At 45.0% G+C, this 18546-nt stretch overlaps 1 protein-coding gene across 2 annotated transcripts in view; it reads left to right on the top strand.

The window, feature by feature from the left end:
• Nucleotides 1–18546, top strand: part of FILIP1 (filamin A interacting protein 1) — a 240896-nt gene that overhangs the window by 170647 nt on the left and 51703 nt on the right. For both annotated transcript variants that reach the window (XM_030199051.1, XM_030199052.1), the window contains exon 4: nucleotides 2664–2842. In XM_030199051.1, the coding sequence (XP_030054911.1) occupies nucleotides 2664–2842 (179 nt within the window). The remainder of the gene's footprint in view (nucleotides 1–2663; nucleotides 2843–18546) is intronic.

The raw sequence follows: 18546 nt of genomic DNA, 5'->3' as shown, positions 1-18546 counted from the left end.
AGAATGGTACGGGATTTGCGTTCCAAGACGTATGAAGAGAGACTTGCTGACCTGAACATGTATACCCTGGAGGAAAGGAGGAACAGGGGTGATATGATACAGACGTTCAAATATTTGAAAGGTATTAATCCGCAAACAAATCTTTTCCGGAGATGGGAAGGCGGTAGAACGAGAGGACATGAAATGAGGTTGAAGGGGGGGCAGCCTCAGGAAAGATGTCAGGAAGTATTTTTTCACAGAGAGGGTGGTGGATGCTTGGAATGCCCTCCCGCGGGATGTGGTGGAGATGAAAACGATAACTTGCGTGGGATATGCATAAAGGAATCCTGTGCAGAAGGAATGGATCCTCAGAAGCTTAGCCAAAATTGGGTGGCGGAGCAGGTGGGGGAAGAGGGGTTGGTGGTTGAGAAGCGAGGATAGTGGAGGGCAGACTTATACGGTCTGTGCCAGAGCTGGTGATGGGAGGCGGGACTAGTGGTTGGGAGGCGGGAAGTACTGCTGAGCAGACTTGTACGGTCTGTGCCCTGAATAAGGCAGGTACAAATCTTATAGCAGCAGCTTCAGAGAGCATTTTCCATCTCACAGATAGGCTGCAGAGAATACCTTCTCCTGCTTCCACCCACCCTACCCCTCTACCCACCCACCCCTAGAGTGACATGTCTTATATAACCTCCCTATCAACCCACTCATTACTTTACCTCACCCATTTCTATTCTTCTATCACCTTCTCCCACTACTCCAACCAGAGTTACACCTAATCACACTGACCACCCTTCAACATCTTCTGTCCTTCTGTGACTGTTCTCTTGTGCTTGACTGCTTAAATATTTTAAATTTAAATGCTTTACTTTTTGTCTATTAGATTGTAAGCTCTTTGAGCAGGGACTGTCTTTCTTCTGTGTTTGTACAGCGCTGCGTACACTTTGTAGCGCTCTAGAAATGTTAAATAGTAGTAGTAAATAGTAATAAGGCAGGTACAAATCAAGGTAAGGTATACACATATGTTTGTCTTGTTGGGCAGACTGGATGGACCGTGCAGGTCTTTTTCTGCCGTCATCTACTATGTTACTATGTAAGAGGATTATGTTTACTCCTGTGCTACTAGGTCTGTGACAGGAATGAGTCTGGGTGTATACTTGATGCACAACCTGTGGAGGGTTCATGCTTTATGCTTGCTCATGTCATCACACAGCCATAGACCTGGCAAAACTGTGATTGTGTAAATGCAGCAAAGGCATTTGTAGCTTGGCAGAAACCAAATAGTAGCACCATTCCATGCTACCAATTCCAGGGTAAGCAGTGGCTTACCATACAGTGTGAGTAATGGAGATTGGACTTGCCTATCCTAATGGGCTTGGCTCTGCCTCTTGTGGCCTGGGGTCTACCTGTTTTTTCTGTACCAGAGTTCATGTAAGGAGGAATGCTGTAGGAGCACAAGGGAAGGGGTCAGAAGCCAAACTTTGGAAAGCACTCTTCCTGATGGCCATATAGGTTATCCAGAAAAGGAGAACAGCTGCTCCTCAGCTGACTAGGCTTAAACAGAAGGATGAGTTGAGCTAAAGAAGAAGGAGAAAGCTGATGTCTGAGATGGACTGCAGGTATCTGAGCTGGAACGTCAACTGAATACAGCGTAAGAGCAGCAAAGGGTTACAGCAGAACCAGTTTCTGCCAAGTTTTGATTCCGTTACTGAGGTGAATGGCACTGAGTAGGTGCATCCCACCTCTGACCCTGAGAGGTGTGAGGGACAGGTCACCCTGGTACATCCTGAGCATACTAAGAACATGAGAATAGCCATACTAGGTCAGACCAATGGTCCATCTAGCCCAGTATCCTGCTTCCAACAATGGCCAATCCAGGTCACAAGTACCTGGCAGAAACCCAAATAGTAGCAACATTCCATGCTATCAATCCTAAGTCAAGCAGTGGCTTCCCCCATGTCTACCTCAATTGCAGACTATGGACATTTCCTCCAGGAATTTGTACAAACCTTTTTTAAACCCAGATATGCTAACCGCCGTTACCACATCTTCTGGCAACAAGTTCCAGAGCTTAACTATTTCCTCTTATTTGTTTTATTTAAAGGTATTTCCATGTATTTTCATTGAATGTCCCCTGGTCTTTATACTTTTTGAAAGAGCAAAAGATTGATTCACTTTTACCCATTCCACACCACTCAGGATTTTGTAGACCTCAATCATATTCCCCTCCAGCAGTCTCTTTTCAAAGCTGAAGAGCCCTAACCTCTTTAGCCTTTCCTCATATGGGAGGAGTTCCATCCCCTTTATCATTTTGATAAGGGATTTTATATTTCTGCTAATAGGAATACCTTTGGAAAGAGAGTATTCTCTGTTTTGTATCTCTGCCTAGGACATACTGAGGTGGAGGTTTTGGAATAATGGCTCCGAGTCCAGTGCACAAACACTGACAGTATTTAATCCAAATACTGATCTATGAACTGTGTTGTAATGAGAGGACTTTGTTCTGATATCTGACAGTACTGGTCTAAAGTACTATTAAAGTGGAAGTCGTCAATGTTTGATGAACTGTTATTTTGCAAACAAAACATTGGGGGGGGGGGGGGGGGGAAGGGTTGGCATGCCAGTTGTAAAATATTCACTGCATTCTTACTGTTCTATTATTCTCTTCTTCTTTTTCAACTCAGTTGGACAGGCTGGAGGAAAAGCAGAAGGAAACCTATCGGCGCATGCTGGAGCAGCTGTTGCTGGCAGAGAAATGCCATCGGCGTACCGTCTATGAGCTGGACAATGAGAAGTGCAAACATGTAGACTACATGAATAAGAGCGATGACTTCACCAACCTGCTAGAGCAAGAGCGTGAAAGGTAAGCTGTCGCAAGCTTGATGCCACCGGAGAAAAAGAATAAGCTATTGGATGTCACTCCCACATATGTAACCCATATATAAATTAGGTTTGATAGAGAATTAGTACTTGTGCTAGTGATGCTGGCATTTTGATCTGTGTGATTTCCCCGTCAGTAGTGGCATAGCCACAGGGGACCCCCCTCATTTGGGTTCGGGCCCCCAAAGTCTGCTGGTTTGGCTGGCGGGGGTCCCCAGGCCCCGCCAGCAGAAGCTTTCCTGCAGCAATATTCGCCACCGCGTTGCCTACCCTGCTTCCCCCTCCCTCCCTTGCATACTCAGTTTTAATGAAATTGAGCACATGCGAGCTTCGATCATGCTCAATTTCACTAAAGTTGAGCATGTGCACCGGGGCGGGAAAGCAGGGCAGGCAGTGCGGCGCCGAGTACTGCCACAGGAAGGCTTCTGCTGGCGGGGCTTGGGGACCCCCACCAGCCCAGGTATATGGGATTGCAGCAGGGGCGGAGAGTGGCAGGGAGGCGGGGCAAAATGTGCCCCTCCACTTTGGGCTCAGGCCCCTTCTCCCCAAAAATCGAGGTCTGGCTACGCCTCTGCTTAACGCAGTCCTGCGTTTTGGCACAGATGGCACTTGCCTCAGGAATCACAAAAAATTTGGTCTGGTTGGTAGTGCAAAGATATCAGCTTATGCAAAGATACCAGTCAATAAGTCCAAATCAAAAAAGTACAACTGTTGCACTATCGGTGCAGAGTAATCAAGTCCATTGAATCTAACAAGTTTACTGTGAATGAGAAAGACTTTTTAATTTATTTATTCTGCTTTTAATAAACACGTTACCTTTGTGTTGGAATTTGATTGGTCGCCCTCTATTTTTTCTTTTCTGTTTTCTTTACAGCAGCCCTTCTAACAGGGCTCATATGCTGTGAAGCAGTGGCGTAGCCATGGGTGAGCCCAGGGGGGCAAATACCCACTTTGAACTCAGGCCCACCCAGCAGTGGCACACCCTTATTAATAACTTGCAGGGGTTCCCAAGTCCCACCAGCAGAAGACCTCCTCCAGTCCTCCCAAGGTGGCAGCAGAGTTCCTAAGCTGGCATCTGTCACGTGCTCAGTTTCCATGCACTTGCAAGAAGTGCTACTGACGACTTGGTGTTCTGGGTACTTTCAGAGGAATGGAGGAGGTCTTCAGCTGGTGGAGCTTGGAGAAGGGTACCAGGGGTGGGGAGGGGGCAAAGAGTGATGCAGGGGAAAGAGAAGAGGGCAGAGAGGACATTTGTTCTCACCCATTCTACCCCTAGGCCCACCCAAAATTTGCTGTCTGACAATGCTAGTGCTCTGAAGGCATGTTGGTGATGCATCATTCACATTTTGTCTATTTAAAAATGAATTGCTTGATTTCATTGGTGACTTCAAGGTGAGACCCAATCTAGTGGGCTGAAAACATTTTTAATTTGGTGCGACCCTTTGCGACCATCAGAAATGAAAAGAAAATTGGATCATGGTGAAGATTTCAGGCAAACTAAGGGGTCCTTTTACTAAGCCATGTAAGTGCTTATGCGCGTTCAACACGCGTCAATCCTGAGTTACCATCTGGCTACTGCTTGGCCCGGGTGGTAATTTGAAAGCGCGTCAGAAAATATTTTTATTTTCTGGCACGCGAGCGGTAATCGGCATTTGAACACACATTGACCATTACCGCCCGGTTAACGCGTGAGATCTTACAGCTAAGTCAATGGCTGGTGGTAAGGTCTCAAACCCAAAATGGATGCGTGCCCATTTTCATTTTGTTGCACGTCCATTTTCAGCCCCCCCCCCCCCCCCCAAAAAATGGCACTTTTTACAAGTGCCCTGAAAAATAATTCTGTGAGCGGCTAAAACACACGCCTACATTACCGCAGGCCATTTTTCAGCACATCTTAGTAAAAGGACCCCTAAACCCAGTTGTCTGCCCCATTTCTTCACACAATCTGAGCAATAAAAATCCCAGCAGGAGACAACTGATGGGCGGTGCTTACAACCAGCAAACTTGTATTACAAAATACCAGCAAGTTATTTTTCAGCAGCACTTATCTGCTTAGCAACCTCCGCTATCTGAATAGTATTCTTGACCAGGATATTCAGCGGTACTATATGGAGAGTGCCACTAGATATTTTTACAGACCATCTTGCCACTATCTGGAGAAATTTTATGAAAAACCTTTTCCACGGATAAAACAGGATTTACTCAGAGATGCCAAGGGTGGACTGGATTGGCCACTGTTGAAATCAGGATACTGGGCTAGACGGACCATTGGTCTGACCCAGTATGGCTATTCTTATGTAACCTGGGTCTCACCCATGTGCTAGCTCTGGCCCCGGGCCACAAAACAGATCTTCAGTTCAGTTCAATTTCACATTCATGGCCAATCTCCCCTCACTCATTTCCCGCAATCACTTCTAGCATTCATGCAGTGGAGCTTGGGAGTGGGTTTATGGTCCGAAATAGCGATCCAGGGGTTTGAGAGGCTATGCTTTACCCTCTGGAGCTGATCGGTTTCCTCAGCTCTCCCACAAATCAGGCAGTACTCAAAAAGTCTCAAACATGTGCAAACCTTTTATTAGAACTCTTGCAACAGGCAAACGGCAACTGGCAAATTATCAATCCAAACTATTCCTTGTTATTATTCCCCAGGGGGAACTCTTTTTCCACTTCTTCCCTGAATTATATTTACAGAATACTTAATATTATTTTTACAGGTTTTTACAGCTTTTCCTGTCTGTGCCTATCCTGCAGAGAGATATTATCCCCAAAGGCTGCACTCCTCTTACTTTTTTCAGGCTCAAACCTGCCTCAATCCGACGGTCCTCCAGCGGTGACCCCACCTTTGGTTCAACCTGGTTCTGGGACGAGCTCTCCCTGGCTCCAGTCCCCTGCTCCCAGGCTGGGACCTCTCCCGCTCACCCACAGCACACTATCTTCCTGTTACCACTTATTGGAGCCACAACCTGCTTGTCACAGCCAGTGGTTCATACAGTTTTAGGACTCCCCTCTCTCTCCTCCTCCTGGTCAGTGGCAGGGGATGTACAGGCAACAGGTATCCAAAAACCTGTAGGCAACCAAAGATGCCTCCTAAAGGGCATAACTCTATCTTTATATCCTTCCATACTCTCTCCCCCCCCCCCCCCCCCCCACATCACTCTTCAGTAGCAGGGCAATATTTCTCTGCATTTTATTTCAAAGTACTCCCCATGGGCTGGGCTTCCTCCCACTCAGGGACGTCCTACCCTCCAACCCTCTGGCAGGGACCTCCCTCCCCCCAGGGCTCTGGAAAAATCTATCATTTTAGTAATACCCATTCCCATGGGGTATTACTCTTATATCCCAAAGAGTGAAATTTACAACCCAAAGTGTGAGACTGAAGGCCAAAGAGAGTTTTTTTTTTAAATGATGCATCCAGGGTATAAATTAAATTATTTAAGTGTAGCGTTGCTTTACAAATGAAATAGCACTACAAAATGATGTTTGCTTTTCTTTGGTGCCTCTAAAAGTGTACAGATGGAATGGAAGCAATATGGGCTTAAAATTGGGGTGGAGGAGTGGCCTAGTGGTTAGGGTGGTGGACTTTGGTCCTGGGGAACTGAGGACCTGAGTTCAATTCCCACCTCAGGCACAGGCAGCTCCCTGTGACTCTGGGCAAGTCACTTAACCCTCCATTGCCCCATGTAAGCTGCATTGAGCCTGCCATGAGTGGGAAAGCGTGGGGTACAAATATAACAAAAATAAAATAGATACTATTGGAGATTCTACATGGAATGTTGCTACTATTGGAGATTCTGCATGGAATGTTAATGTTGCTATTCCACTAGCAACATTCCATGTAGAAGCCTGCCCTTGCAGCTGCGCAGGCTTCTGTTTCTGTGAGTCTGACGTCCTGCACGTATGTGCAGGACGTCAGACTCACAGAAACAGAAGCCTGCGCGGCTGCAAGGGCAGGCTTCTACATGAAATGTTGCTAGTGGAGGAGTGGCCTAGTGGTTAGGGTGGTGGACTCTGGTCCTGAGGAACTGAGTTCAATTCCCCACACAGGCAGCTCCTTGTGACTCTGGGCAAGTCACTTAACCCTCCATTGCCCCATGTAAGCTGCATTGAGCCTGCCATGAGTGGGAAAGCACTGGGTACAAATGTATAAAAAAAAAAAATTTACCCTCCATTCAGTGGCTAAAAGTATTCACATAGGTTTCACTGTCCCCTGGATCCTATAAATGGCACTCAAATTTGGGCACCCAAAATTGCACATGATCCTGAAATCCTGCACATAAATAAAATAGTTAATGAGCCATTAACAATCAATAATTGAATGTTTATTTTATGGCACATTGCAGTCCCTAAATCGATTCACTCTTTTTTGTCCTACTATTTTACATCTTATTCCCAGAGGGCAGTATTAGACCTTTGCTTTTAACTTGCTACTTTTATACTCACACATTTCAGATTGGTTTTAGCCTTACATAAGTACATAAGCACTGCCATGCTGGGAAAAGACCAAAGGTCCATCAATCCCAGCACTCTGTTTCCGACAGCAGCCAATCCAGGTCCCAAGAACCTGGCAGAAACCCAACATTTAATAACGATCAATGGACCTTTCCTTCAGGAATCTGTTCAGACCCCTTTTGAACTCAGCAAGGCCAGCTGCCGTCACTACCTTCTCCGGCAATGAGTTCCAGAGTCTAACTACGCGCTGGGTAAAGAAAAACTTTCTCCGATTTGTTTTAAACCTACCACATTCTAATTTCAACTTGTGTCCCCTGGTTCTATTATTGTTAGAAAGTGTAAACAAATGCTTCACATCTGCCCGCTCTACCCCACTCATTATTTTGTAGACCTCTATCATATCTACTACTACTACTTAACATTTCTAAAGCGCTACCAGGGTTACGCAGCGCTGTACAATTTAACACAGAGGACAGTCCCTGCTCAAAGGAGCTTACAATCTAAAGGACAAAAAGTGCAGTCAATCAAATTGGGGCAGTCTAGATTTGCTGAATAGAAGTATAATGGTTAGGTGCTGAAGGCGACATTGAAGAGGTGGGCTTTGAGCAAGGATTTGAAGACGAGCAGGGAGGGGGCTTGGTGTATGGGCTCAGGGAGTTTATTCCAAGCATAGGGTGAGGCGGGGCAGAAAGGGCGGAGCCTGGAGTTGGCGGTGGTGGAGAAGGGTACTGAGAGGAGGGATTTGTCCTGTGAGCGGAGCTTATGGGTAGGAGCGTAAGGGGAGATGAGGGTAGAGAGGTAATTAGGGGCTGCAGATTGAGTGCATTTGTAGGTAAGTAGGAGAAGCTTGAATTGTATGCGGTACCTGATCGGAAGCCAGTGAAGTGACTTGAGGAGAGGGGTGATATTAGCATATCGGTCTAGGCAGAAGATAAGATGCGCAGCAGAGTTCTGAACGGATTGAAGGGGGGGTAGATGGTTAAGTGGTAGGCCAATGAGGAGTAGGTTGCAGTAGTCAAGGCGAGAGGTAATGAGAGAGTGGATGAGAGTTCGGGTGGTGTGCTCAGACAGGAAAGGGCGAATTTTGCTGATGTTATAGAGAAAGAAGCGACAGGTCTTGGCTGTCTGCTGGATATGCACAGAGAAGGAGAGGGAGGAGTCGAAGATGACTCTGAGGTTGTGGGCAGATGAGACGGGGAGGATGAGGATGTTATCGACTGAAATAGAGAGTGGAGGGAGAGGAGAATTGGGTTTGGGTGGAAAGACAATGAGCTCGGTGGCCATGTTCAGTTTCAGGTGGCGGTTGGACATCCAGGCAGCAATGTCGGATAAGCAGGCCGATACTTTGGCCTGGGTTTCCGCAGTGATGTCTGGTGTGGAGAGATAAAGCTGGGTGTCGTCAGCATAAAGATGATATTGGAAACCATGAGATGAGATCAGCGAGCCCAGGGAAGAGGTGTAGATTGAGAAAAGAAGGGGTCCAAGGACAGATCCCTGAGGAACTCCAACAGAGAGCGAGATGGGGGTAGAGGAAGATCCATGAGAATGTACTCTGAAGGCACGGTGGGAGAGATAAGAAGAGAACCAGGAGAGGACAGAGCCCTGGAATCCAATTGAGGATAGTGCGGCAAGGAGTAAATTATGATTGACAGTGTCAAAAGCGGTGGATAGGTTGAGGAGGATGAGGATGGAGTAGTGACTTTTGGATTTGGCAAGGAATAGGTCATTACAGACTTTAGTGAGTGCCGTTTCTGTCGAGCATGCGTGTCGGGGTGGGAAAGTGGGGCAGGCATCATGGCGTCCAAGGATTCTGCTGGCAGGGCTTGGGAACCCCTGCCAGTATGTGGGGTCGGGGTGGGAAAGTGGGGCAGGCATCATGGCGTCCAAGGATTCTGCTGGCAGGGCTTGGGAACCCCTGCCAGTATGTGGGGTTGCAGCGGGGGTTGAGAGCGGCGGAAAGGTGGGGCAAAATGTTCCCCCACACTTTGGGCTCAGCCCCCCCCCCCCAAAAAAAAAATTTGAGTTTTGGCTACACCTCTGCAGTAAAGATGCCTGGATTCTCTTATCTGTATGCTTTCCTCTGATGAAAGTAGTGAAATGGCACTGAGGCTCCAAAGAGTGAATGACGGGGCTCAAAGAGTGTGAGAAAGCCTTCAAATGAGTATGATATACTCTTAATGAGAGGGACTTGGCATCTGTAATTTGCCCAAGGAAAAAGGTTTATAAAATTAGCCTCGTAAAACTTCATCATATTTGTAGTAAAGATGACTGGAATCAGAGACATATATCAGGCAATAACAATTTTTCCTAGTATTTTAAATCTTGACTTCTTAGCCTCCATTAATATCTTTTAATGATAGTAGCAACAATAAGCTAAGATTCAAACAGTAGGGCATGAGAAAGATTTCATTAGCAGTAAATTAATCCTACTAAAATAGAATAATTAAAAACTCTGGTTTAAATGCAATAAATGAATAATCCCTTCCTGTGACACTAGCAGAAAAACTGCAAGTCCCTGCTTAGATATTAAACTCTGACCCAGTAAAGCTGGTGTCTGTGAATCAAATTCTTTCTGAAGTGTTTGGTCATGATTAACTATGGTCATGGGAGAGAGGCAGACTCTGACCCTAAAACCCAATGCTATAAAAATTGTCTTGCATGGTTCAGTGTAAAGTGGTGAGTCCTCTCATTCTGTGGCCCCCTCCCTTTCCCCTTTGCCTCCCCTTCTTAGCCATGAATGCATTGGCTAGCCGCTTAGTACTCTATGATAATGCATTCCCAGTAGATGTGGTCACCTTGGCAACAAGACCCTCTCGCCTACTTTTCTGATGATGTAATGCAAAGACGGTATCACCTGCAAAGGAAGCTGAGCTGCAAGTAATAAAGACCACGTCCTCCTTCTTTAAGCTGCTGTTAACTGTGGGCTTTCTCCATTTCATCCACTTGCTTGCTGAAAGGCCCCTTTTTTTCCTCAAGGAAACACGGGGAAAAAGCTTTGCTCTGCCACAGCATTCTTGTCAAAATGATTTTGTTCAACGAAAGATTTATTTTCAGCCAGATATCAGAAGAGACTATGACCCTCATAAGGGGCCCTTTTACAAAGGCATAGCAAGTCCACCGCGGGTTTGCTTTGTGCCAATGTGACACTGTCACCAGGCTACTGCAGGAGCCCGGTGGTAATGTCTGCCTCACCACGCACCATTTGTGGCCCATCAGGGTATTTTTTTTATAGTGCCGTGGGCTTACCTGGTGGTAATCAGGTACTGCCGTGCAATGCCCGATTACCACCGGGTTAGTGCGGTAAGGGCTCCCCCAGGAAATGGCCATTACCACACAACCATTTCTCTTACTGGCTTGGAAATTCCCTTTTGTGGTGGTAAAAGGGGTCCTTGACTCATGGCAAACCCGCATGCCGACACCACTGCAGGGCCCCTTTTACCGGGACCCTAAATAAGCTGTGTTAGGGGTTAATGAGCATTAATTCACCACAACACATGTTAATGTGATTTAATGCACATTAAATAACACAAACCCTATAATACTCAGTGGGTCCTGTTTATTTACTGTGTACTAGTTTCTTATTAGTGCACATTCAAACACTAACACAGCTTAGTAAATGGGTGTTTGTGATTGTAGACATAGCCGCTGAGGGGGGGGGGCAGGGGGGGACAAAATTCCCCAGGGCCCAGGCCTCCAAGGGGGGCCCGGCACCACAGTCCCAGCCGCCCTCCGTCGTCGACCGTCTGCCACTAGGGGGGGGGGACGGTGGTGGACGGAGGGGGGCGGATGGAGGCGGAAGCGACAGCAATCTCGGGGGGGTGAGGGTGGGTGGAGGGGGGGAGCTGCGGCGACCTCAGGGGGGTGGAGGGAGGAGTGGTGGTGGCGACCTCGGGGAGGTGGAGGGGGGAGTGGCGGCGGCGACCTCGGGGTGGCGGGGCGGGGCCCCGGGGGCGGCCTTGCCCCGGGCCCAGCCCAGTCTCTCGGTGGCCCTGATTGCAGAGAAAGGCTGTAAAGTCAATGCAGTCTGCCCTTTGTGCTGCTTTTTTAATGCAATAGACCCTTATCATGTGATGAAAATGTGAATTCTAACCCTGTACATCATTTTCTGACTTTTGTGGTTGTGGGGTGTCCAGAAAAGAGTTCCAGAACTTAACTATTCATTGAGTGAAAAAAATATTTTTTCCTATTTGTTTTAAAAGAATTTCCATGTAACTTCCTTGAGTGTCCCCTAGTCTTTGTACTTTTGGAACGAGTAAAAAATCGATTTACTTCTACTCATTCTACACCACTCAGGATTTGTAGACCTCAATCATATCTTCCCTTATCTGTCTCTTTTCCAAGCTGAAGAGCCATAACCTCTTTAGCCTTTCCTCACACGAGAGGAGTTCCATCCCCTTTATCATTTTGGTCGCTCTTCTTTGAACCTTTTCTAATTTTGCTGTATCTTTTTGAGATACGGTGACCATAACTGAACACAATAATCAGGATGCGGTCACACCAAAGAGAGATACAAAGGCATTATAGTATTTTTGGTCTTATTCACCATCCCTATCTTAATAATTCCTAGCATCCTGTTTGCTTTTTTGGCCACCGCCGCACACTGAGCAGAAGATTTCAGCGTATTATCTACAACAACACCTAGATCTTTTTCTTGAGTGCTGACCCGCAAGGAGGACCCTAGCATTAGGTAACTATGATTTGGATTATTATTTCCAATGTGCATCACCTTGCATTTGTTCACATTAAATTTCATCAGCCATTTGGATGCCCAGTCTTCCAATTTCCTAAGGTCTTCCTGCAATATTTCATAGTCCGCACATGTTTTAACAACCTTGAATAGTTTTGTGTCATCTGCAAATTTAATCACCTCATTTGTCATTCTGATTTCCATACCATTTATAAATATGTTAAATAGCACCTGTCCCAGTACAGATCCCTGTGGCACTCCACTGTTCACCCTCCTCCATTGAGAGAAATGATCATTTAACCCTACCCTCTGTTTTCTGTGCAATAGCCAATTTCTAATCCACACCAGAACTTTGCCTTCTGTCCCATGACTCTTTAATTTTCTCAGGAGTCTCTCATGAGGAACTTTATCAAAATACAGTAAAGGTATTGAATCACAATAAGATTGAACAACACAGTTTATCCTGAGGGCAAAATAAAAAGATCGAAGAGATATAATCACCAAATTTGAGCTGCGATTCAAAGAAAAAACCTAGAATAAATATTAAATTAGAAAGCAGTATTGATTCCATACAGAAGTGGAGAAATACCCGGAATCAGAAGACTATCGGTGATCCAAATGCTAATGATTTTTGTGTGTGGAGTTTCAAGCTGTTGGCTTTATGCCAAAGAGCTACAGATTTAAGACAAGTGATTAAGAGGAGTCAAATCAATAGATCTAGGATACACTTATGCCACCAGTTGGATGTCATCAGCAAAGTAAAAACCACTTATTCTGAGAGATTGTACCAAGGTGACCAAAGGAGAAAGAAACAAGTTAAATAGAATTAAGGTCACAATTTACCCCAGTGGGATACCTCAGTTAAGAGGAAACTGTAAAGAACACTCAGAATTGTTAAAAACTCAGTTCTTGAACTAAGGAAATTCGTTAACCATGTCAGTACTCATAGAGGCTAATTGAGCTATGAGAATTTGATGATCAACTAAGTCCAATGCAAGGAAGAGATCAAGTGATACAATAATAGCCAATGTACCAGAATCAAGACATCTACAAATTTTGCTTTCTCAACACAGCTGCACAGCTGAAGAAAACACAGCTTTTTGTATAGTTTGGGATATGAAAGGGGTATTTCACATGTTGTTCATTAGATTGTAAGCTCCTTTGAGCAGGGACTGTCCTTCTTTGTTAACTGTACAGCGCTGCGTAACCCTAGTAGCACTTTAGAAATGCTAAATAATAGTAGTAGTAGTATTATAGATAAACCAGTAATTGGCAGAAGCAGAAACATTAAGTGAAGGTTTCTTAAGTACAGAGCAAACCAATGTCTGTTTCCAAATAGGTGGTACCTGGCCAGAATCCAGGCTAGAGCTGACAATTGAAAAGATAAATGGAAAAAGGTATAGCCTTTGAGGCCTTAATAAGATAAGAGGGAAGTGCATCCAAATTTGAGGTGGATGAATTCATCATCGATAAAATGTTTTGAAGGGTAAAGTTGGTCATATGGTTAAAAGCACACAGAGCATTCCTGGAGGAAGGAGGCACAGACATAAGATCCAGCACATTTATCAAAATTCTGTAGTAAAACCACTTCAAATATAAAATATTTTGGCCAATGTTTCTGCAGAAAGCGAAGGACTAGAATTGGAGACAGATCCTAAAGAAGATACATCCAAAAAGCTAAATATAAGATAGAATTTTCTTGTAGGGTTAGAGCTAGACTGAATGAATATTGAATGTGGTCCCTTGAATGCACAGGAGTATGGATAAATTGGGTAAACCCCCAGTGGTTCCCAAATCTGGTCCTGGAGGCACCCCAGACAGTCAGGTTTTCAGGATATCCACAATGAATATTTATGAAAGAGATTTACATGCATTACCTCCACTGCATGCATATTCATTGTGAATATCCTAAAAATCTGACTGACTGGGGTGCCTCCAGGACCAGGTTTGGAACCACTGTCCTAGATTATCCATGTGAAGTTCAAATTTGCTATCATTTGATTTCTGGATATGACAAGCAGCATCAGAAATTGTAGCTATGATCTCATTCCATGTCCCAGTCAACAAAGAAAGTAGACAATATTCAATCAAAACTTTTTTGTATCTTAATTACTAACCGCCCGATATTCCAAACTATTTAACTGGACAGGAGAGGCTCCTGCTCTATTAAATCCACTCTGACCACCTACTTACTGTAACTGGACAGTGATGCTGAATATCACCACAGACGGCCCCTGCGCTGTCTGGGTAGTGCTAGGGTGGTCCATGGGCGGAGCTTAGGTGGAGCCTGGAAGGAGCCAGGACTTAATCAGTTAGCAACCATATTCAGACTAATTGATTATCTGCCTGTTTTCTACCCCTCTACCTTGCAACCCTCCAGTTCCTTATGTGCCTCTTCTCCACCTCACTGTCCTTCCTAGCCCTCCAGCTATTTATCTGCCTCTGTCCCTGAAATCTTTCCTTGCATCTCCACCTTCCACTCTCTTTCTTCCTACTCATTCTCCTCTTTCAAATTTTCATCATCTTAGCCCCTGCATCTCCCTGGTATTTCCTCCTTAGTCCTCCATTTACTACTACTACTTCTACTACTAATAAAAATAATATGTATATAGTGCTACAAGTTTTATACAGCACTAGATAGATACAGAATTCTTGCTCTTTGAAGCATGCAGCTCAGTCATCAAGTGGACACTGAAGACAGATGGAAGTCCTAATGAGATGAATAATATAGTGAATCAAAGATCTTTTCATTTTAAGGAGACAGTAGATAGAAGGAAGAATGTGGGTCCTGAGGCCAAGATAATTGCCCATGGTCACAAGTGGCAGAACTGGGATTTGAACCCTGGCTTCAATGGGTGGAGAAGTAGGTGGTTTTTAGAAATTATGGTGACTTTTAGGTCTTATTTTAAATAGCAGCAATGTAATGCTTTTTAGAAAATTGTACATTTAAGTTTCTTTTTGTATGTTTTACTTTCTGTGGTATTTTAAATGTTATTTATTGTACTGTTTATAGATTTTATGAAGAGATGGTACAAAATGTGATAACTATATAAAAAAAAACACTTCTGTAAGTGACAATCCTGGCCATAAGTCATTTTATCATCCATTGCTTCAGGTGCCTACTTTGATTATAAGCTCTATAAGGTTAGGGCTTATACATGAATACTTATCAATCTTATACAGCACTACTTATATATACTCCCAGTCTCAGAAACGAGAAAGCTACTACTATTAATCATTTCTATAGCACTACTAGATATACACATTATATGCAGGTACTTTCTCTGTCCCTAGAAGGCTCACAATTTAAATTTTTGTACCTGGGGCAATAGAGGGTAGAGGGGCCCTTTTACTTAACCACGTAGGGCCTACTCACGCCCAACGAGTGTCAAATTGGAGTTACCGCCAAGTTACCACGTGGCCCTTACACTAATTTCAATTTTGGCACATGTCTGCTGTGCGCATCTGAAAAATATTTTTTATTTTCTGACACGCGGCAGCTACAGTGGGGGAAATAAGTATTTGATCCCTTGCTGATTTTGTAAGTGTGCCCACTGACAAAGACATGAGCAGCCCATAATTGAAGGGTAGGTTATTGGTAACAGTGAGAGATAGCACATCACAAATTAAATCCGGAAAATCACATTGTGGAAAGTATATGAATTTATTTGCATTCTGCAGAGGGAAATAAGTATTTGATCCCCCACCAACCAGTAAGAGATCTGGCCCCTACAGACCAGGTAGATGCTCCAAATCAACTCGTTACCTGCATGACAGACAGCTGTCGGCAATGGTCACCTGTATGAAAGACACCTGTCCACAGACTCAGTGAATCAGTCAGACTCTAACCTCTACAAAATGGCCAAGAGCAAGGAGCTGTCTAAGGATGTCAGGGACAAGATCATACACCTGCACAAGGCTGGAATGGGCTACAAAACCATCATTAAGACGCTGGGCGAGAAGGAGACAACTGTTGGTGCCATAGTAAGAAAATGGAAGAAGTACAAAATGACTGTCAATCGACAAAGATCTGGGGCTCCACGCAAAATCTCACCTCGTGGGGTATCCTTGATCATGAGGAAGGTTAGAAATCAGCCTACAACTACAAGGGGGGAACTTGTCAATGATCTCAAGGCAGCTGGGACCACTGTCACCACGAAAACCATTGGTAACACATTACGACATAACGGATTGCAATCCTGCAGTGCCCGCAAGGTCCCCCTGCTCCGGAAGGCACATGTGACGGCCCGTCTGAAGTTTGCCAGTGAACACCTGGATGATGCCGAGAGTGATTGGGAGAAGGTGCTGTGGTCAGATGAGACAAAAATTGAGCTCTTTGGCATGAACTCAACTCGCCGTGTTTGGAGGAAGAGAAATGCTGCCTATGACCCAAAGAACACCGTCCCCACTGTCAAGCATGGTGGTGGAAATGTTATGTTTTGGGGGTGTTTCTCTGCTAAGGGCACAGGACTACTTCACCGCATCAATGGGAGAATGGATGGGGCCATGTACCGTACAATTCTGAGTGACAACCTCCTTCCCTCCGCCAGGGCCTTAAAAATGGGTCGTGGCTGGGTCTTCCAGCACGACAATGACCCAAAACATACAGCCAAGGCAACAAAGGAGTGGCTCAGGAAGAAGCACATTAGGGTCATGGAGTGGCCTAGCCAGTCACCAGACCTTAATCCCATTGAAAACTTATGGAGGGAGCTGAAGCTGCGAGTTGCCAAGCGACAGCCCAGAACTCTTAATGATTTAGAGATGATCTGCAAAGAGGAGTGGACCAAAATTCCTCCTGACATGTGTGCAAACCTCATCATCAACTACAGAAGACGTCTGACCGCTGTGCTTGCCAACAAGGGTTTTGCTACCAAGTATTAGGTCTTGTTTGCCAGAGGGATCAAATACTTATTTCCCTCTGCAGAATGCAAATAAATTCATATACTTTCCACAATGTGATTTTCCGGATTTAATTTGTGATGTGCTATCTCTCACTGTTACCAATAACCTACCCTTCAATTATGGGCTGCTCATGTCTTTGTCAGTGGGCACACTTACAAAATCAGCAAGGGATCAAATACTTATTTCCCCCACTGTACGTGCATCAAGTGGAATTTGACACACGTAGACCATTACCACCCGGTTACCACGTGAGACCTTACCACTAGGTCAATGGCTTGCGGTAAGGTCTCAGACCCAAAATGGATGCGCTGCGATTTTCATTTTGCTGCACATCCATTTTCAGCAAAAAAAGAGGGCATTTTTTGTATGTATGCTAAAAATAAATTCTGCGTGCGCCCAAAACACACATCTACACTCCTGCAGGTCATTTTTCAGCGCACCTTAGTAAAAGGACCCTTAAGTGATTTGCCCAAGGTCACAAGGAGCTGTACTGGGAATTAAACCCAGGTTGGCAAGATGAAGGCCCACTGCATTAACCATTAGGCTACTCCAAGTGAACTCTGTACTCCCTTGTTTTTGTAGCCAACCCTCCTCATCCAACGCCTGTACCCTTATACACCTTACCGCCACCCATTGACTTAGCAGAAAGGTCTCACGCATTAACCAGGCAGTAAGGGTCTACCCTTACACACCTAGGGGATGAATAGTGGACCAATAACATCTATTCATGACCTGTTTCAGGGCTGCCTAATGACCAGTCTAAAGAAGGAGACCTTGACCATCTCAATATAATAGTATTTGTAATTCTGCTCTATTTTTGTAAAATAAAAAATATATTAGATGTGATAGAGGGCACATAAATTGTGCTTGCAGAGCCAGCTTTGCAATAATCTGTGCCTTGCTAAAGTGAGGTGTGCGATCTTTTGACATGGAAAGGCATAGCAGTTTCCAGAAAGAATTAATGTTGATCCTTCTGCCTAGTAGCAGCAGCAGGAGGAGACAACCTTGGAGGGAGACTTTGGGACTATAAATACCCAACTCAGGGTGGAGGGTACTGTCTTTGGTTCAGATGCCTGGCCAATGCACCCAACAGGAAGGGGGCCAGAGTTTGGCTCAGAGATCCTGGCCCTTCCCTCAGTCCCTTTACAAGGGGACATTTAACCTCCAAGCTTCAGCATCTTCTAATCTACGACAAAAAGGTCTTTTTCAGAGATGGGAAGTGGTAGAACTAGAGGCCATGAGTTGAGATTGCAGGGTGGAAGACTTAGGAGCAGCATCAGGAAATACGTTTTCACAGAAAAGGTGGTGGATGCCTGGAATGCAATTCTGCGGGAGATTGTGAAGACAAAAACGGTGACGGAATTCAAGAACGTGTGGGATAAACACAGAAGATCACCATATAGAAAAAGGATGGAATCCAATTAAAACAAAACTTAAATGACCTCATAGCTTGATGGCAACTTCAGAGATTGATAAGACCAATGCTGGGCAGACTTCTACGGTCTGGGTCTAGAATATGGCAAAAACAGATCAGGATCAAGTAGTTGGGAAGTAGGACCAGTGCTGGGCAGTCTTCTAAGGTCTGTGCCCCAAAATTGGCAGGTAGAGATAAAGAATACCAGTGTTTATTTATGAAGACATGGAACCTG

Source organism: Microcaecilia unicolor, chromosome 3, assembly GCF_901765095.1.
Source record: "Microcaecilia unicolor chromosome 3, aMicUni1.1, whole genome shotgun sequence".
NCBI classification, from domain to species: Eukaryota; Metazoa; Chordata; class Amphibia; order Gymnophiona; family Siphonopidae; genus Microcaecilia; species Microcaecilia unicolor.
This window is presented reverse-complemented; position numbering and strand designations above follow the sequence as displayed.